Source organism: Mus musculus, chromosome 3 (genome assembly GCF_000001635.26).
Source record: "Mus musculus strain C57BL/6J chromosome 3, GRCm38.p6 C57BL/6J".
Lineage (NCBI taxonomy): Eukaryota > Metazoa > Chordata > Mammalia > Rodentia > Muridae > Mus > Mus musculus.
Genome location: NC_000069.6, coordinates 15,371,251 through 15,392,321, shown reverse-complemented (window position 1 = coordinate 15,392,321; position 21,071 = coordinate 15,371,251). Strand labels below are relative to the sequence as shown.

At 38.6% G+C, this 21,071-nt stretch overlaps 1 protein-coding gene across 6 annotated transcripts in view; it reads left to right on the top strand.

Moving 5' to 3' along the window:
* Sirpb1a (signal-regulatory protein beta 1A) overlaps positions 1 to 20,661 on the top strand; it is a 54,862-nt gene extending 34,201 nt beyond the window's left edge. For 5 of the 6 annotated variants that reach the window (XM_017319615.1, XM_006530073.1, XM_006530074.1 and 2 more), the window contains 2 exons: positions 13,215 to 13,329; positions 20,464 to 20,661. In XM_017319615.1, the coding sequence (XP_017175104.1) occupies positions 13,215 to 13,327 (113 nt within the window). In that variant the 3' untranslated portion in view covers positions 13,328 to 13,329; positions 20,464 to 20,661. The remainder of the gene's footprint in view (positions 1 to 13,214; positions 13,330 to 20,463) is intronic. The other variant, NM_001002898.1, reaches the window with a different exon arrangement.
* The last annotated feature ends 410 nt before the right edge of the window (positions 20,662 to 21,071 follow it).

Here is a 21,071-nt window from a genome sequence, read left to right as displayed (position 1 = left end):
ACCATAGGTGTGTGGATTCATCTCTGGGTTTTCAATTCTGTTCCATTGGTCTACTTATCTGTCGCTATACCAATACCATGCATTTTATATCACAATTGCTCTGTAGTACAGCTTTAGGTCAGGCATGGTGATTCCACCAGAGGTTCTTTTATCCTTGAGAAGAGTTTTTACTATCCTAGGTTTTTTGTTATTCCAGATGAGTCTGCCGAACGTCCTTTCTAATTTGTTGAAGAATTGAGATGGAATTTTGATGGGGATTGCATTGAATCTGTAAATTGCTTTTGGTAAGATAGCCATTTTTACTATATTGATCCTGCCAATCCATGAGCATGGGAGATCTTTCCATCTTCTGAGTTCTTCTTTAATTACATTCTTCAGAGACTTGAAGTTCTTATCATACAGATCATTTACTTCCTTAGTTAGCATCACAACAAGGTACTTTATATTATTTGTGACTACTGAGAATGGTGTTGTTTCCCTAATTTCTTTCTCAGCCTGTTTATCCTTTGTGTACAGAAAGGCCATTGACTTGTTTGAATTAATTTTATATTCAGCTACTTCACCTAAGTTGTTTATCAGGCTTAGAACTTCTCTGGTGGGATTTTTAGGGTCACTTATATACACTATCATATCATCTGCAAAAAGTGATATTTTCACTTCTTGCTTTCCAATTTGTATCCCCTTGATCTCCTTTTGTTGTCTAATCGCTCTGGCTAGGACTTCAACTACAATGTTGAATAGGTAGGGCGAGAGTGGACAGCCTTGTCTATCCCTGATTTTAGTGGGATTGCTTCCAGCTTCTCACCATTTACTTTGATGTTGGCTAATTGTTTGCTGTAGATTGCTTTTATCATGTTTAGGTATGGGCCTTGAATTCCTGATCTTTCCAAGACTTTTATCATGAATGGTTGTTGGATTTTGTCAAATGCTTTCTCCACATCTAAGGAGATGATCATGTGGTTGTTGTCTTTGAGTTTATTTACATACTGGATTATGTTGATGGATTTCCATATATTGGACCATCCCGGCATCCCTGGGATGAAACCTACTTGGTCAGGATGGATGATTGCTTTAATGTGTTCTTTGATTTGGTTAGAGAGAACTTTATTGAGGATCATTTCATCGATATTCATAAGGGAAATTGGTCTGAAATTCTCTATCTTTGTGGGGTCTTTTTGTGGTTTAGGTATCAGAGTAATTGTGGCTTCATAGAATGAGTTGGGTAGAGTACCTCCTGTTTATATTTTGTGGAATAGTTTGTGAAGAACTGGGATTAGATCTTCTTTGAAGGTCTGATAGAACTCTGCACTAAACCCATCTGGTCCTTGGCTTTTTTTTTGGTTGGGAGACTATTAATGACTGCTTCTATTTCTTTAGGGGATATGGGACTGTCTAGATCATTAAACTGATCTTGATTTAAATTTGGTACCTGGTATCTTTCTAGAAATTTGTCCATTTCATCCAGGTTTTCCAGTTTTGTTGAGTATAGCCTTCTGTAGAAGGATCTGATGGTGTTTTGGATTTCTTCAGGATCTGTTGTTTTGTCTCTCTTTTCATTTCTGATTTTGTTAATTAGGATGCTTTCCCTGTGCCCTTTAGTGAGTCTGGCTAAAGGTTTATCAATCTTGTTGATTTTCTCAAAGAACCACCTCCTCAATTGGTTGATTCTTTGAATAGTGCTTCTTTCCTCTTGGTTGATTTCACCCCTGAGTTTGATTATTTCCTGCCTTCTACTACTCTTGGGTGAATTTGCTTCCTTTTATTCTAGACCTTTTAGATGTGTTGTCAAGCTGCTAATGTGTGCTCTCTCTAGTTTCTTTTTGGAGGCACTCAGAGCTATTAGTTTTCCTCTTAGAAATGCTTTCATTGTGTCCCATAAGTTTGGGTATGTTGTGGCTTTATTTTCATTAAACTCCAAAAGGTCCTTAATTTCTTTCTTTATTCCTTTCTTGACCAAGGTATCATTGAGAAGAGTGTTGTTCAGTTTCCACATGAATGTTGGATTTCTATTATTTATTTTGTTATTGAAGATCAGCCATAGTCCATGGTGATCTGGTAGGATGCATGGGACAATTTCAATATTTTTATATCTGTTGAAACCTGTTTTGTGACCAATTATGTGGTTAATTTTGGAGAAGGTCCTGTGAGGTGCTGAGAAGAAGGAATATCCTTTTGTTTTAGGATAAAATGTTCTGTAGATATCTGTTAAGTCCATTTGTTTCATAAGTTTTGTTAGTTTCACTGTGTCCCTGTTTAGTTTCTGTTTCCACAATCTGTCCACTGATGAAAGTGGTGTGTTGAAGTCTCCCACTATTATTGTGTGAGATGCAATATGTGCTTTGAGCTTTACTAAAGTTTCTTTAATGAATGTGGCTGCCCTTTTATTTGGAGCGTAGATATTCAGAATTGATAGTTCCTCTTATAGGATTTTACCTTTGATGGGTATGAAGTGCCCCTCCTTGTCTTTTTTGATGACTTTGGGTTGGAAGTCGATTTTGTTAGATATTAGAATGGCTACTCCAGCTTGTTTCTTCATACCATTTGCTTGGAAAATTGTTTTCCAGGTTTTCATTCTGAGGTAGTGTTTATCTTTTTCTCTGAGATGAGTTTCCTGTAATCAGCAAAATATTGGGTCCTGTTTGTGTAGCCAGTCTGTTAGTCTATGTCTTTTTATTTGGGAGTTGAGTCCATTGATATTAAGAGATATTAAGGAAAAGTAATTGTTCCTTCCTATTATTTTTGTTGTTAAATTTGGCATTCTGTTCTTGTGGCTGTCTTGTTTTTGGTTTCTTGAGGGATTACCTTCTTGCTTTTTCTAGGACGTGGTTTCCGTCCTTGTATGTTTTTTTTCTGTTATTATCCTTTGAAGGGCTGGATTTGTGGAAAGAGAATGTGTAAATTTGGTGTTGTTGTGGAATACTTTGGTTTCTCCATCTGTGGTAATTGAGAGTTTGGCTGGGTATAGTAGCCTGGGCTGGAATTTGTGTTCTCTTAGTGTCTGTATAACATCTGTCCAGGCTCTTCTGGCTTTCATAGTCTCTGGTGAAAAATCTGTTGTAATTCTGAAAGGCTTGCCTTTATATGTTATTTGACCTTTCTCCCTTACTTCTTTTAGTATTCTCTCTTTATTTAGTGCATTTGTTGTTCTGATTATTATGTGTCAGGAGGAATTTCTTTTCTGGTCCAGTCTATTTGGAGTTCTGTAGGCTTCTTGTATGTTCATGGGCATCTCTTTCTTTAGGTTTGGGAAGTTTTCTTCAATAATTTTGTTGAAGGTATTTGCCGGTCCTTTGAGTTGAAAATCTTCATTCTCATCTACTCCTATTATTTGTAGGTTTGGTCTTCTCATTGTGTCCTGGATTTCCTGGATGTTTTGAGTTAGGATCTTTTTGCATTTTCCAATTTCTTTGATTGTTGTGCCGATGTTCTCTATGGAATCTTCTGCACCTGAGATTCTCTCTTCCATCTCTTGTATTCTGTTGCTGATGCTCACATCTATGGTTCCAGATTTCTTTCCTAGCGTTTTTATCTCCAGTGTTGCCTCACTTTGGGTTTTCATTATTGTGTCTTCTTCCCTTTTTAGGACTTGGATGGTTTTATTCAATTCCATCACTTGTTTGGTTGTGTTTTCCTGCAATTCTTTAAGGCAATTTTGTGTTTCCTCTTTAATTTCTTCTGCCTGTGTAGCAGTGTTCTCCTGTATTTTTTAAGTGAGTTATTAAAGTCCTTCTTGATGTCCTCTACCATCATCTTGAGATATGCTTTTAAATCCTGGTCTAGCTTTTCAGGTGTGTTGGGGGGCCCTGGACTGGGTGAAGTGGGAGTCCTGGGTTCTGATGATGGTGAGTGGTCTTGGTTTCTGTTAGTAAGATTCTTACATTTACCTTTCGCCATCTGGTAATCCCTGGAGTTAGTTTTTATAGTTGTCTCTGTTTAGAGATTGTTCCTCTGTTCATTCTGTTACCCTCTGTCAGCAGACCTGGGAGACAAGCACTCTCCTCTGAGTTTCAGTGGTCAGAGCACTCTCTGCAGGCAAGCTCTCCTCTTACATGGAAGGTGTACAGATATCTGGTGTTCAGACCTCCTCCTGGCTGAAGATGAAGGCCCAAAACAGGACCTTTCCCAGAAGCTGTGTTGCTTTGGCCTGTCACAGAAGCCGTTAGCTTCTGTAGTCCACACTCTCACCTGTGTATACTACTTTTGGTGGAGTCCTGGAACTAAGATGGCTCCCGCCGATCCTGAGGCAAAAGCCTCCCGGGCAGGGTGGACACATGTTCTCTGGCCGGGAAGGTGGCCGGATGTCTGGAGCCCTAAAAGGGCGCTGCCTCAGAAGCTCTGTGGCTCCCGCCCATCCCAGAAGCTGTTAGCGTCTGTAGGGCACACTCTCACCTGTGCAGACTACTTTTGGTGGAGTCCAGTTGGGAAGTTTTTAATGACTTCTTCTATTTCCTTGTATGATATGGTCCTGTTTAGATAGTTTACCTGATCTTTTTTTTTTTAATTTATTTTTTTTTCCATTTTTTATTAGGTATTTAGCTCTTTTACATTTCCAATGCTATACCAAAAGTCCCCCATATCCACCCACCCCCACTCCCCTGCCCACCCACTCCCCCTTTTTGGCCCTGGTGTTCCCCTGTACTGGGGCATATAAAGTTTGCAAGTCCAATGGGCCTCTCTTTCCAGTAATGGCCGACTAGGCCATCTTTTGATATATATGCAGCTAGAGTCAAGAGCTCCGGGGTACTGGTTAGTTCATAATGTTGTTCCACCTATAGGGTTGCAGATCCCTTTAGCTCCTTGGCTACTTTCTCTAGCTCCTCCATTGGGAGCCCTATGATCCATCCATTAGCTGACTGTGAGCATCCACTTCTGTGTTTGCTAGGCCCCGGCATATTCTCACAAGAGACAGCTACATCTGGGTCCTTTCGATAAAATCTTTCTAGTGTATGCAATGGTGTCAGCGTTTGGATGCTGATTATGGGGTGGTTCCCTGGATATGGCAGTCTCTACATGGTCCATCCTTTCATCTCAGCTCCAAACTTTGTCTCTGTAACTCCTTCCATGGGTGTTTTGTTCCCACTTCTAAGGAGGGGCATAGTGTCCATACTTCAGTCTTCATTCTTCTTGAGTTTCATGTGTTTAGCAAATTATATCTTATATCTTGGGTATCCTAGGTTTGGGGCTAATATCCACTTATCAGTGAGTACATATTGTGTAAGTTTCTTTGTGATTGTGTTACCTCACTCAGGATGATGCCCTCCAGGTCCATCCATTTGGCTAGGAATTTCATAAATTCATTCTTTTTAATAGCTGAGTAGTACTCCATTGTGTAGATGTACCACATTTTCTGTATCCATTCCTCTGTTGAGGGGCATCTAGGTTCTTTCCAGCTTCTGGCTATTATAAATAAGGCTGCTATGAACATAGTGGAGCATGTGTCCTTCTTACCAGTTGGGGTATCTTCTGGATATATGCCCAGGAGAGGTATTGCTGGATCCTCCGGTAGTACTATGTCCAATTTTCTGAGGAACCGCCAGACTGATTTCCAGAGTGGTTGTACAAGCCTGCACTCCCACCAACAATGGAGGAGTGTTCCTCTTTCTCCACATCCACGCCAGCATCTGCTGTCACCTGAATTTTTGATCTTAGCCATTCTGACTGAATTTACCTGATCTTGAGTTAACTTTGGCATATGGCGTTTGTATAGAAAACTATTGATTTCACCTAGATATTTTTAGTTTTGTTGCTTATAGATTGTTATAGCAAACTCTGATGATGTTTTTTTTTAAATTTTCTCCGTTCTGCTGTTATGTTTCCCATTTCATTTCTGATTTTACTAATTTGGATACTGCCTCTTGGCCCTTTAGTTAGTTTGACTAGGGGTTTATCTATCTTGTTCATTCTCTCAAAGAAACAGCTCCTGGGTTTTGCTGATTCTTAGTATCATTTTCTTTGTTTTTATTTTATTGATTTTTGTCCTGTGTTTAACTATTTCCTGCCTTCCACTCCTCTTGGGTGAGTTTGCTTCTTTCTGTTCTAGAGCTCTTAAGTGTGCTGTTAAGTTGTTAGTGTAAGATCTCTCCATTTTCTTTAACAGGGCACTTAGTGCTATGAACTTTCCTCTTAGCAATGCTTTCATTGTGTCCCATAAGTATGGGTATGATGTGTCAACATTTTTATTAAATTCCAGGAAGTCTTTAATTTCTTCCCTTGTGAAGTCATCATTGAGTAGACAATTGTTCAGTTTCCACATGTATGTGCGCTTTCTGTAGTTTTCATTGTTATTGAAGACCAGCCTTAGGCTGTGGTGATCTGATAGGATGCATGGCATTATTTCATTATTCTTATATCAATTGAGGGTTGTTTTGTGATCAATTATATGGTAAATTTTGGAGAAGGTATCATGAGGTGCCAAGAAGAAGGTGTATTCTTTTGTTTTAGGGTGAAATGTGCTGTAGATATCTGTTAAATCCATTTGTTTCAAAACTTCTTTTACTTTCACTGTATCTATGTTTAATTTCTGTTTCTAGCATCTGTCCATTGATGAGAGTGGAGTATTGAAATCTCCCACTATTATTCTGTGGGGTTCAACGTGTGTTTTGAGCTTTAGTAAAGTTTGTTGTTGTTGTTGTTGTTTTTGTTTTGTTTTGTTTTGTTTTGTTTTATGGAATTGGGTGCCATTGCATTTGTGTCACAAATGTTCAGAATTGAGACTTTCTCTTGGTAGATTTTCCCCTTGATGAATATGAAGTGTCCTTCTTCATCATGCTTGATAACTTTTAGTTGAAAGTAAATGTTATTGGATATTAGGATGGCAACTCCTGGTTTTTTCCTGGGACCATTTGCTTGGAAGACTTTTTTCCATCCTTTTAATCTGAGATAGTACCTGTCTTTTTTTTTTTTTTTTTGAGCTGTCTTTCTTGTATGCAGAAAAATGCTGGATCTTTTTTATGTATCCAATCTGTTAGCTTAAGTCTTTTTATAGCTGAGTTGTGTCCATTAATATTCAGAGATATTAAAGAGAGATGAATGTTGGTTCCTGTTTTGTTTGATTTTGGATGTGGCTTTATATGTTTGTGGTTCTCTGCTTTTGACTTTGTTGTGAGATGCTAAATATCTTGTCTTTTCTTTGGTCCACATATCTTCTTTGTGTGGAGTATTCCTTTCAGGATCTTCTGTCAGGCTGGGTTGATAGGTAGATACTGTTTGAATTTGATTTTGTCCTGGAATATTTTGGTTTCTCCATCTATGTTGAATGAGAGTTTTCCTGGGTATAGTAGCCTGGGTGGGCATTTGTGTTCTCTTAGAGTCTGAATGACTTCTGATCAGGCTCTTCTGGCTTTCATAGTCTCTATTGAGAAGTCTGGTGTAATTTTGATAGGTCTAATTTTGTATGTTACTTGACATTTTTTCCATGTAGCTTTTAATATTCTTTCTTTGCTCTGTGCCCTTAGTATTTTGATAATTATATGATGAGAAGATTTTCTTTTTTGATCCCATTTATTTGGTGTTCTATGGGCTTTTTGTACCTTTATTGCCATCTCTTTCTTTATGTTGGGGAAGTTTTCATCTATGATTTTGTTGAAGACTTTTTCAGGTCCTTTGAGCTGGTAATCTTCACACTTCCCTATTCTAATTATTCTTATATTTGGTCTTTCATTGTGTCTTGGATTTCTTTGATGCTTTGGGTTAGGAGTTTTTTATGTTTTGAATTTTCTTGACAGTTCTGTCAATCTCTTCTACTGTATCTTCTACACCTGAGATTCCCTCTTCTATCTCTTATATTCTGTTGATAATACTTACATCTGTAATTCCTGACCTCTTTCCTAGTTGTTTTCATTGCCAGGTTTGCCTCCATTTGAGTTTTCTTTATTGTGTTTACTTCCACTTTTAGGTCTTGGATCAATTTATTCAATTCCTTCACCTGTTTCCCTGTATTTCTTTCAGTGATTTTTTTTTATATTCTCCTTACAGGACTCTATTATCTTCATGAGATAGGATTTTAGGACAGGTTCCTGATTTTCAAGTGTGTTGGTGTATTCAGTGCTTGCTGTGGTGGAAGAACCAGGTTCTGATGATGCCCATGTATTTTGGTTTCTGTTGCTTATGATCTTGTGCTTGCCTTTTGCCATCTGGATATTCCTGATTTTTGTTGGTCTGGGTGACTGTATAGAATCTGACTCTTTTGTCCTTTGGTTACTTCAAGTCTCCCAGTAGGCCTTCAGCCCTGGCTGTATCTGTCCACCTGTGAGGCCTTCCACTTGGGGGCTCTTCACAGAAGCAGAGAATCTGTTGATCTGTTGCTCTGGCTGCAGTAGATCTCCTGGGAGGTCTTCAGATAACTGCTCTGAGTACAGCAGTCCTCAACTGCTCTGAGTGCACCGGGTCCTCTGGGAGGGATCAGGATATTTTCTTTTTTTTTCTTATTTTTTTTAATAATTTAAATGTGTCTTATACATAAAACATATTAACACTATTGAGTATTTTGAGAATCAAATATTACGTAAAATTATATTCATATATCCTTATATTCATATATTTCATACCCTAAATTATAATTAATGAATATTTAATATTGTCCATAACTGAGGATCCTATATGTAATGTGGAATACTAAATTGTATGCAAAACCTATAAAATATTTTTTGGGAGTTAAGCAGAGTAAAAGAAGATAAAATATTAAAAATGAGTCATTAAGAAATATATTCAAAGGTTTTTATATGGAACCACCTGATATAGTGAAAGGGTATTTAAAATGTATTATGTATCTGCGTACGTTGTCTAACAAACAGTTTATGTAAAAAAAAAAGTTTAGGAAAGAAATTATTTTATCAGTTACTATATTTTTAAAATTTCAAAATAGCAAAAACTTTGTAGTTAAACATTAAAAAATGCTAATTTCAAACATAGTGAAAAAATATCAATAGTATTTACATGATGTTTGTAGAACAAGATTTTAATGTTTTCAACTGTTGATATTCAGCAAATAGAATAGTTAATTTAAGATATACTTCATTGTTAGGTCTCCCATTTCAGTTCTGATTGTATTAATTTGGATTAGGTCTCTGTGCCCTCTAGTTAGTCTGGCTAAAAGTTGATCTATTTTGTTGAGTTTTTTGAAGAACAAGCTCCTGATTTGTTGATTCTTTGTATAGTTCTTTCTGTTTATATTTGGTTTAATTATTTTCTAATGCCTACTCCTCTTCAGTGTATTTGATTTATTGTTGTTGTTGTTGTTGTTGTTATTGTTGTAGGACTGTCAGTTGTGCTGGCAAGCTGCTAAAGTAAGTTTTCTTCAGTTTCTTTTTGGAGGCACTTAGAGCTATGAGTTTTCCTCCTACCACTGCTTTTATTGTGTCTCATAAGTCTTGGTATGATGTGTCTTCATTTTCATTAAATTCCAAAAAGCCTTTAATTTCTTTCTTTCTTTCTTTCTTCCTTGACAAAGTTATCATTGAGTAGAGTGTTGTTCAGCTTCCATGTGCATATGTGCTTTCCATTGTTTTTGTTGGTATTTAAGACCAGCCTCAGTCCATGGTGATCTAGTAGGGTGCATGGGATTATTTCAATCTTCTTGTATCTGTTGAGGCTTGTCTTGTGACCAATTATATGGTCCGTTTTGGAGAAAGTACCATGAAGTGCTGAGAAGAAGGTATATTCTTTTGCTTTAGGTTGAAATGTTCTATAAATATGTATTAGAACCATTTGATTCATAATTTTTGTTAGTTTCACTGTGTCTCTGTTTAGTTTCTGTTTCCAGGATCTGTCCATTGATGAGAGTAGGGTGTTAAAGTCCCCCACTATTATTCTGTGGAGTGCGATGTGAGTTTTGAAGTTTAGTAAGGTTTCATTTATGAATGTGGGTACCCTTGCATTTGGAGCATAGATGTTGAGAATTGAGAGTTCATCTTGGTAGATATTTCCTTTTACCCATATGAACTATCCTTCCCTATCATAGTCATTCGTGTGTGTGTGTGTGTGTGTGTGTGTGTGTGTGTGTGTGTGTAACACTTTTGGTTGAGAGTTGATTTTATTTAATATTGGAATGGCTACTCCAGCATTTTTTTGGGGGGGGACCATGTGCTTGGAAAATTATTTTCCAACCTTTTACTCTGAGGTAGTGTCTGCCTTTGTCACTGAGGTGAGTTTCCTGTATGCAGCAAAATGCTGGGTCCTGTTTAAGTATCCAGTCTGTTAGTCTATGTCTTTTGGGGGGTAATTGAGTCCATTGATGTTAAGAGATATTAAGGGAAAGTGACTGTTACTTCCTGTTATTTTTGTTGTTGGAGGTGAAATTATGTTTGGGTAGCTGTCTTCTTTTGATTTTGTTGTAAGATTATTTTCTTGGTTGATTCCTCCCTTGTGTTGGTGTTTTCCATCTATTATCCTTTAGGGTGCTTGAAAGATATTATATAAATTTGGTTTTGTGATTCAATACTTTGTTTTCTCTCTCTGTGGTAATTAAGGGTTTTGCTGGGTATAGTAGCCTGAGCAGGCATTTGTGTTCTCTTAGGATCTGTATGACATCTGCCCAGGATCTTCTAGCTTTCATAGTCTCTGGTGAGAAGTCTGGTGTAATTCTGACAGGTATGATTTTACATGTTACTTGAACTTTTTCCCTTACTGCTTTTAATATTCTTTCTTTGTTTAGTGCATTTTGGTGTTTTGATTATTTTGTGAGAGGAGGAATTTCTTTTCTGGTGTAATATATTTGTAGTTCTGTAAGTTTCTTGTATGTTCATTGGCATCTCTTTCTTTAGGTTAGGGAAGTGTTCTTCTATAATTTTGTTGAAGATATTTACTGTCCCTTTAAGTTGGGGATCGTCCCTCTTTTCTCTACCTATTATCCTTAGGTTTGGTCTTCTCACTGTGTCCTGGATTTCCTGGATATTTTGGGTAAGTAGGTTGGTGATTTTTGCATTTTCTTTGACTGTTATGTCAATGTTTTTTATGGTATCTTTTGCACCTGAGATTCTCTCTTCTATCTTTTGTATTGTGTTGATGATGCATGCATCTATGACTCCTGATATCTTTCCTAGGTTTTCTAACTCTGGGATTGTCTCCCTTTGTGATTTCTTTATTGTTTCTATTTCCATTTTTAGATCTTGGACGATTTCGTTCATTTCTTTCACCTGTTTCATTGTGTTTTCCTGTAATTCTTTAAAGGATTTTTGTGTTTCTTCTTTAAGGGCTTCTAGCTGTTTACCTGTGTTCTCCTGTATTTCTGTAAGGGAGTATTTATGTCCTTACAGTCCTCTATCACCATCATGAGAATTGATTTTAGATATGAATCTTGATTTTCAGTTGTGATGGCGTATCCATGACTTGCTATGGTTGTAGAATTTGGTTCTACTATGCCAGGTAACCTTGGTTTCTGTTGCTTATTTTCTTTCACTTGCCTCCCACCATCAGATTTTTCTCTAGTTCTACTTGCTTTCACTATATCTGACTCAAGCCTGTAGTTCCTATAATCCTGGTTGTGTCAGAACTCCTCAGAGTTCAGCTGACTCTATGATCCTGTGATACTGAGATCCTGTGTTCCTGAGATCCTACGTTTGTCTGAGCTCCTGGGAGTAAAGCTGCCTCTGGGACCCTGCGATTCTTGTGTGACCATGTTCCTGGGATCCTGTGTATCTGGATATTTTAGAGTGACCGGAATAGAGCTTTTTCCTGGGTGTTGTGAGACTGGCTTCAGAGTTAGCACCCAAGGTCTGCTCAGGGCACCTCTGATCCTATGATCCCAGGATTGTTAAAATGCCTGGGAGTGGAGCTTCCTCCGGATGTTGTGAGACTGGCTTCAGAATTAGCACCCAAGGTCTGCTCAGGGCACCTCTGATCCTATGATCCCAGGATTGTTAAAATGCCTGGGAGTGGAGCTTCCTCCGGATGTTGTGGGACTGGGTGCAGAATTTGTGCCCAAGTTCTGCTTAGGGCACCTGCTCAGACTTGAAGGAATCTGTGAAATTGGTCCGGTGGAGTTCCTGGGTGCCTGGGTCCCGCTGGACCCAGTTACTACAGATTTGGGGGCAGTTATTTTGTCCTCCTCCTCTGATGCTATGATCCTGGGGGTGTTAGAGTGCCTGGGAGTGGATCTGGGTTTTGTGGGACTGGGTGCGGAATTTGTGCCCAAGGGCTGCTCAGGGTACCAGCCCAGACGAGAAGAGATGTCTATTTTTTCATAGCTGAACAGTATTCCACTGTATAGATTTTTACCATAGCCTTTTTATCTGTTCTTGAGATGAGGGACAACTATGTTGTTTACAGTTTTATGAATAATGCTGTTATGAACATAGTTGATCAAGTATCTTTGTGGGATATTAGATCATCTTTTGGATATATTCCCAGGAGTGGAATAGCTGGGTCTTAATGTAGAACTATTCCCAGTTTGCTGAAAATACACCAAACAGATTTTGAAAGTGGTTATTCAAATTTTCACTCACACAAGCAGGTATAAAATGTTCCCCTTGCTTCCCATCCTCACCTGCATTAGCTATCTCTTGAGTTTTTTCATAGCTATTCTGGAGGTGTAAGACAGAACTTCAGAGTTGTTTTGATTTACATTTCCCTTATGACTAAGGATTTTGAACATTACTTTAAATGTTTGTTGACAACTCCAGAGTCCTCTGTTGAGAATTTTCTCTTTAGCTTTACAAACATTTTTTAAATTGTTCTGTTTGGTTTGTTAGTGGCTACCTCCTTGACTTCTCTGTATATATACTGAATATTACAACTCTATTAGATGTAGAGTTTTTTGAAGATCCATTCCCATTATTGAGGCTGCTGTTTTGTTTAATGACAGTGTCTGTTTCCTTACAGAACCTAGGCAGTTTCACGAGGCCCCATTTATCAATTGTTGGTCTTAGAGCCTGAGCCATTGGTATTTTGTTCAGAAAATTGCCTCCAGTACCTATGCTTTCAAGGGTATTTTCCAGTTTCTTTTCTATGAGATTTACTGTATCCGATTTTATGTTGAGGTCTTTGATCCACTTAGACGTGAGTTTTGTGCAGGATGATAAATATACATGTAATTTCATTTTTCTACATGTAGACACCCTCTTTACCATGTCTTCTAAGTTGAACTACTGAATTTAATGGTGAAAGAGAACACACTCAAACTCTGCAGAGTTTTGTAGGGATCAGGAGTCAACCAATGGGTCAAGTATAGACCAATGATGTGATTTTTCTAATGGTTTATTGTACTCCTTGATTTTCAGAACTGAAGACGGCAGGTATTGCTAAAATACCTGTAGCTGTGCTCCTTGGATCCAAAATACTGCTGTTAATTGCTGCCACTGTCATTTACATGCATAAGAAGCAAAATGCCTGAATGTAAGTTATGAGGAAAAGAGAGATATTGGTCAAATTTCTATTACTATGACAAAACTATGACTAAGATAGTTTGTAGATGAAAGGGTTTATTTGGCCTCTTACTATTTCAATATCTCATGAATCCATCATTCTGGGGAGTAGTGGAAGCCAATAAATAGAACTGAGTGCTCACATTTCTAAGAAGGAAGCATGAACCAGATTGGAAAAAAAAAAACTGGAAGTGTAAAAATCATTTACTCTCAAACTTCACTATCTGTGACATACTTCCTTTATCTATGCTGTACCACCTAAATCTTCAAAAGAGCACCATCAACTTTGAACCAGGATTCAAATATCCAGATTAGTATATAGGGAACAATTCATATTAAAAACACCAGATGGATGTTACTCAATGGAGTAACATGGGAGTGGTAGGATGATTAGGAGGGTCATGCTATTCATGACACAATGTTAAGATATAAAGCCTCCTCAAGAATCTTATGATACCCTTTGAGACACACTAACCTCCAAGAAAGACTTTTTTAAACAATATTTGTGAGATATTTTCTTCATTTACATTTCAAATGCTATCCTAAAAGTCCCCAACAACCACCCCCCAGCCCTGCTCCTCAATAGCCATCCCCACTCCTGCTTCCTGAACCTGGCATTCCTCTATACTGGAGCATGTAATCTTTGGAAGACTAAGGGCCTCACCTGCCATTGATGGCCGACTAGGTTATCTTATGTTACATATGCAGCTAGAGACATGAGCTCTGTGAGTACTGGTCAGTTATTGTTGTTCCTCCTTTAGGGCTGCAGGCCCTTCAGCTCCTTGGATACTTTCTCTAACTCCTCCATTGGGAGCTCTATGTTCCATTCAATAGATGACTGTGAGCATTCACTTCTGTATTTGTCAGGCACTGGCATAGCCTCACAAGAGACAGTTATATACCTTGTTGGAATATGCAATACTGTCTGGGTTTGGTGACTGATGATGGAATGGATCCCCAGGTAGAGCAGTCTCTGGATGGTCATTCCTTTCATCTCATCTCCAAACTTTGTCTCTGTAACTCCTCCCATGTATATTTTGTTCCCCAATCTAAGGAGGAACGAAGTATCCATACTTTGGTCATCATTCTTCTTGATTTTCAGGTATTTAGCAAATTGTATATTGGGTGTTCTAATTTTCTAGGCTAATATCCGCTTATCACTGAATGCATGTCATGTGAGTTCTTTTGTTACTGGGTTACCTCACTCAGGATGATATCCTCCAGATATATCCATTTGCCCAAGAATTTCATAAATTCATTGTTTCTAATAGCTGAGTAGTACCCCATGGTGTAAATGTACCACATTTTCTGTATCCATTCCTCTGTTGAGGGACATCTGGGTTCTTTCCAGCTTCTGGCTATTATAAATAAGGTCGCTATGAACATAGTGGAGTATGTGTCGTTATTACCAGTTGAAACATCTTCTGGGTATGTGTCCAGGAGAATAATTGCTGGATCCTCCTGTAGTACTATGAACTATTTTCTGAGTAACTGCAAGACTGATTTCCAGAGTGGTTGTGCAAGCTTGCAATCCCACCAACAATGAAGGATGAGTGTTCCTCTTTCTCCACATCCTTGCCAGCATCTGCTGTCACCTGAATTTTTTATCTTACCATTCTAACTGCTGTAAGGTGGAATCTGAGGGTTGTTCTGATTTGCATTTCCCTAATGATTAAGGATGTTGAACATTTTTTTCAGGTGCTTCTCAGCCCTTTGGGATTCCTCAGTTGGGAATTCTTTGTTTAGCTCTGTACCCCATTTATTAATGGGGTTATTTGATTATCTGGAGTCCACCTTCTTGAGATCTTTGCATATATTGGATATTAGTTCCCTATCTGATTTATAAATGGTAAAGATACGTTCCCAATCTGTTGGTGGCCTTTTTGTGTTATTGACAGTGTCTTTTGCCTTACAGAAGTTTTGCAATTTTATGAGGTCCCATTTGTGAATTCTCTATCTTAAAGTACAAGCCATTGCAGTTCTGTTCAGGAACTTTTCCCCTGTGCCCATATTTTCAAGGTTTTTCTCCACATTCTCCTCTATACGTTTTAGTGTCTCTGGTTTGTGTGGAGTTCCTTGATCCACTTAGCCTTGAGCTTTGTACAAGAAGATAAGAATGGGTTAATTCATATTTTTCTTCATCTTAACTGCCAGTTGAGCCAGCACCATTTGTTAAAAATGCTGTCTATTTTCCACTGGATGGTTTTAGCTCCCTTGTCAAAGAACAAGTGATCATAGGGGTGTGGTTTCATTTCTGGGTCTCCAATTCTATTCCATTGGTCTACATATATGTGTCACTGTACCAGTACCATGCAGTTTTATCACAATTGCTCTGTAGTACAGCTTTAGATCAGGCAGTGTCTGTCTTTGTCCCTGAGGTGGATTTCCTGTAATCAGCAAAATGTTGGGTCCTGTTTGTGTAGCAAGTCTGTTAGTCTATGTCTTTTTATTGGGGAATTGAGTCCATTGATGTTAAGAGAAATTTAAGAAAAGTAATTGTTGCTCTGTTATTTTTGTTCTTAAAGTTGGGATTCTGTTCTTGTGGCTATCTTCTTTTAGGTTTGTTGAAGGATTACTTTCTTGCTTTTTCTAGGGTGTAATTTCCTTTCTTGTGTTGGAGTTTTCACATTATTATCTTTGAAGGGCTGGATTCATGGAAAGATATTTTGTAAAGATCATTTTGTCATGGAATACTTTTGTTTCTCCATCTATGGTAATTGAGAGTTTTCCTGGGTATAGTAGCCTGGGCTGGCATTTGTGTTCACTTAGGGTCTGTATAACATCTGTCCAAGATCTTCTTGCTTTCATAGTCTCTGGTGGGAAAATCTGGTGTAACTCTAATAGGTCTGCCTTTATATGTTACCTGACCTTTTTCCTTTACTGCCTTTAATATTCTGCCTTTATTTAGTGCATTTGTTGTTCTGATTATCATGTGTCAGGAGGAATTTCTTTTCTGGTCCAGTCTATTTGGAGTTCTGTGGGCTTCTTGAATGTTCATGAGCATCTCTTTCTTTAGGTTAGGGAAGTTTTCTTCTATAATTTTGTTGAAGATATTTACTGGCCCTTTAAGTTGAAAAATCTTCATCTCCTGTCTACCTATTATCTTTAGGTTTGGTCTTCTCATTGTTTCCTGGATTTCCTGGATCTTTTGAGTTAGAATCTTTTTGAATTTTGCATTTCTTTGGTTGTTGTGTTTTTTTTTAGGTATTTTTTTTTTAGGTATTTGTTAGGTATTTACTTCATTTACATTTCAAATGCTATCCTGAATGTTCCCTATACCTTCCCCCTGCCCTCTGCTCCCCTACCCACACACTCCCACTTCTTGGCCCTGGTGTTTCCCCTGTACCAGGGCATATACGTTTTGCAAGACCTAGGGGCCTCTCTTCCCAGTGAGGGCTAACTAGGCCATTCTCTGCTAAAAATGCAGTTAGAGATACGAGCTCTGGGGGTTCTGGTTAGTTCATGTTGTTGTTTCACCTATAGCGTTGCAGACACCTTCAGCTCTTTGGGTAATTTCTCTAGCTCCTCCATTGGGGGCCCATTGTTTCATCCAATAGCTGATTGTGAGCATCCACTTCTGTGTTTGCCAGGCACTGGCATAGCCTCACAAGAGACAGCTATATCAGGGTCCTTTCTGCAAAATCTTGCTTGTGTATGAAATAGTGTCTGTGTTTGGTGGTTGATTATGTGATGGACCCCGGTTGAGGCAGTGTCTGGATGGTCCACCCTTTCCTCTCAGCTCCAAACTTTGTCTCTTTATCTCCATCTATGGGTGTTTTGTTCCAAATTCTAAGAAGGGGCGAATTTCCCACACTTTGCTCTTTCTTCTTCTTGAGTTTCATGTGTTTTGCAACTTGTATCTTGGATATTCTAAGTTTCTGGACTAAAAAACACTAATCAGTGAGTGCATATCAAGTGACTTCTTTTGTGATTGGGTTACCACACTCAGAATGATACCCTCCAGATACATCCATTTGCCTAGGAATTTCATAAATTCATTTTTTTAATAGCTGAGTAGTATTCCATTGTGTAAATGTACCACATTTTCTGTATCCATTCCTTTGTTGAGGGACATCTGGGTTCTGTTCAGCTTCTGGCTATTATAAATAAGGCTGCTATGAACATAGTGGAGCATGTGTTCTTATTACCAGTTGGATCATCTCCCGAATATATGCCCAGGAGAGGTATTGCTGGATCACCCGGTAGTACTATGTCCAATTTTCTGAGGAACTTTCAGACTGATTTCCATACTGGTTGTACCAGGTTGCAATCCCACCAGCAATGGAGGAGTGTTCCTCTTTCTCCACATCCTTGCCAGCATCTACTGTCAAATGAATTTTTGATCCTAGCCATCTGATTGGTATGAGGTGGAATCTCAGGGTTATTTTGATTTGCATTTCCCTGATGATTAAGGATGTTGAACATTTTCTCAGGTGCTTCTCAGCCGCTTGATATTCTTCAGTTGAGAATTCTTTGTTTAGCTCTGTGCCCCATTTGTTAATGGGGTTATTTGGTTTTCTGGAGTCCATCTTCTTGAGTTCCTTATATATATTAGATATTAGTCACCTGTCTGATTTAGGACTGGTAAAGATCCCTTCCCAATCTGTTGGTGGCCTTTTGTCTTATTGAAAGTGTCTTTTGCCTTACAGAAGCTTTGCAATTTTATGAGGTCCCATTTGTCAATTCTCGATCTTACAGCACTAGCCATTGCTGTTCTATTCAGGAATTTTTCCCCTGTGCCCATATCTTTGAGGCTTTTCCCCACTTTCTCCTCTATAAGTTTCACTGTCTCTGGTTTTATGTGGAGTTCCTTAATCCACTTAGACTTGACCTTAGTACAAGGAGATAAGAATGTATCAATTCACATTCTTCTACATGCTAACTGCCAATTGTGCCAGCACCATTTGTTGAAAATGCTGTCTTTTTTCCACTGGATGGTTTTAGCTCCCTTGTCAAAGATCAAGTGACCATAGGTGTGTGGATTCATTTCTGGGTCTTCAATTCTATTCCATTGGTTTACCTTGAAGTCCTAACCAGAGCAATTTGACAACAAAATGAGGTCAAGGGATACAAATTGAATATGGGGAAGTCAAAATATCACTATTTGCAGATGATATGATAGTATATATAAGTGACCCTAAAAATTCCACCATAGAACCTGATAAACAGCCTCAGTGGTGTAGCTGGATATATAATTACCTCACACAAATCAGTGACCTTTCTCTACACAAAGGATAAACTGGCTGAGAAAGAAATTAGGGAAACAACACCCTTCTCAATAGTCATAAATAATATAATATACCTTGGTGTGACTCTAACTAAGGAAGTGAAAGATCTGTGTGATAAGAACTTCAAGTCTCTGAAGAAAGAAATCAAAGAAGATCTCAGAAGATGGAAAGATCTCCCATGCTCATGGATTGGCAGGATCAATATAGTGAAAATGGCTATCTTGCCAAAAGCAATCTACAGTGTCCATGTTTTCTATGGAATCTTCTTCATCTGAGATTCTCTCTTACATTTCTTATATTCTATTGCTGATACTCACATCTATGGTTCCTGATTTCTTTCCTAGGATTTATATCTCCAGAGTTGTCTCCCTTTGTGATTTTTTATAGTTTCTGCTTACATTTTTAGATCTTGGATCATTTTGTTCAATTCCATCACCTGTTGGTTGTGTTTTCCTGTAATTCTTTAAGGGAATTTTGTGTTTCCTCTTTAAGGACTTCTACCTGTTTGGTCGTATTTTCCTATAATTTTTTTAAGGACTTCTAACTCTTTAGCAGTGTTCTCCTGTATTTCTCCTGTGAGTTGTTAATGTCCTTTTAAAATTCTTCTTCCAGCATCATGAGATATAATTTTAAATTTGAATCTTGCTTTTTGGGTGTGTTGCGGTGTCCAGGAATTGCTGTGGTGGCAGTATTGGACTCTGATGATGCTGAGTTGTCTTGGTTTCTGTTAGTAAGATTCTTACTTTTGCCTTTAGCCATCTGGTAATCTCTGGTGTTAGATGCTCTAGTTGTCTCTGGCTGGAGCTTGTTCCTCCTGTGATTCTGTTGGCCTCTGTCAGCACTCCTGGGAGTTCAACTATCTCCTGAGTCCCAGTTGTCAGAGCACTCTCTGCAGGCAAACTCTCCTCTTGCAGGGAAGGTGCCTAGAAGTCTGGAGCTCAGATCTACCTCCTGAGTCTTGGAGTCAGAGCCCTCCCTGGAGGCCAACTCTCTGATGGAGAAGGTGCCCAGGGTTCTGGGTCTCAGCTCCAACTCCTTGCTGAGGATAAAGGCCCAAAGGGACCCTGTCCAAGATTCTCTGTTATGTCTGTTGCCCATGTGTTCTCCTGCATCCACTGGTCTCAGTGATCCCAAGATCCTGGGTGTGCTAGGGCCTGTTGAGTTCGTGCCCAAAATGGCATGGAGCTGGTGCCATCCTGAATGAACCCCAGCCACTGGTCGAATGGGTTTCCTTTGTCCCTGTTCCTTCTGGCACAAAACCCTCCATGTGTTTTGGAACATATGTTGTGTTCCACTCACCAGTGATCTCAAGATCCTGGGTGTGCTAGTGTGCCTGCGGTGTGGAGGGTCCTCTGGGGAGTTTGGGACCCTCCACATAGCAAAAGTCTTATCATATTATGGAATTGTTCGGTCCATAATCAATAGAGGTGTCCAATGTGTCCCAGTAGATGTGATAGGTCCAGGCATAGTATAAGGTGTATTGGCTCAGATCTCCTATTTGAGTCAATGATAGTAAAAGAACGACATGGAGTTCAAAAGAAAGATCATTCTAGATTATGTGTCCAAAATTTACTGCTTTCATATGTCCCGTAAAAATGACTGTTTCTCCTTTGACCTGTCTGTAATTATGAAGATTAGACTCAGAAGACTGCCTGATTCAGGAGCTAGACTGAAATGATGCATGTCATTTTGTTGACATGGATATCTTATTCATTCAAGACAGCCATGTAGAAAGAGAGCTGTATCAGGCACACTTTAGCACTAAAATAATTTGTACATGGTTAAAGAAGTATCCAGTCAGAATTGGTTCATCACAATTTTCCTTTTCATCCCCCACCACATTGGATCCTAAATATATACCATCACTTTTCTCATAGAGGCTCCGAATGGAAATAAGTGCTAATGAGCAGCTATTGAAGACTACTACTAAGGACTCAATTAGAAGGACAACTTCAACTCAGAATTTCTTGTTGTACCTCTGCATATGTATTGCTATCCCAGAACTTTAAAGCTGTGCATATTGAATTGTATTCTTGTTGTCTTTATTTTCATTATTAAAAGAATTTAAGGATGTACATGGTAATGGCTAGTCTTGGCTGTCAACTTGACTATATCTGGGATGAACTACAACAGAATTGAAGGGCACACCTACTGAAAAGAAGTTAGAGATACCTGATATTCCTTGCTTAATGTTGATGAGAGGAATTTAAGGCTCAAGGAAATTGCAATGCTAGACTGTATATGTTATGTAAAACCTAGTCCTCCACAATGGAAAGGCCCAAAAGATATGCCCTTCATAAATTTTATAAGCTATAAGCTGGTGAGAAGGTCACCAGGACATTTGGAGAGTTTTGTTTTTGCCCTTTTCCTTGTCACAGACCTTAGGGTTGGAGATGCTGATGCTCAATAAGATGAATTAAATACGATGGGTTTAATTGGGCCCTGGGGTAGCAATGTCCAGGCAGCATTGAATCTCCAGAGTCAA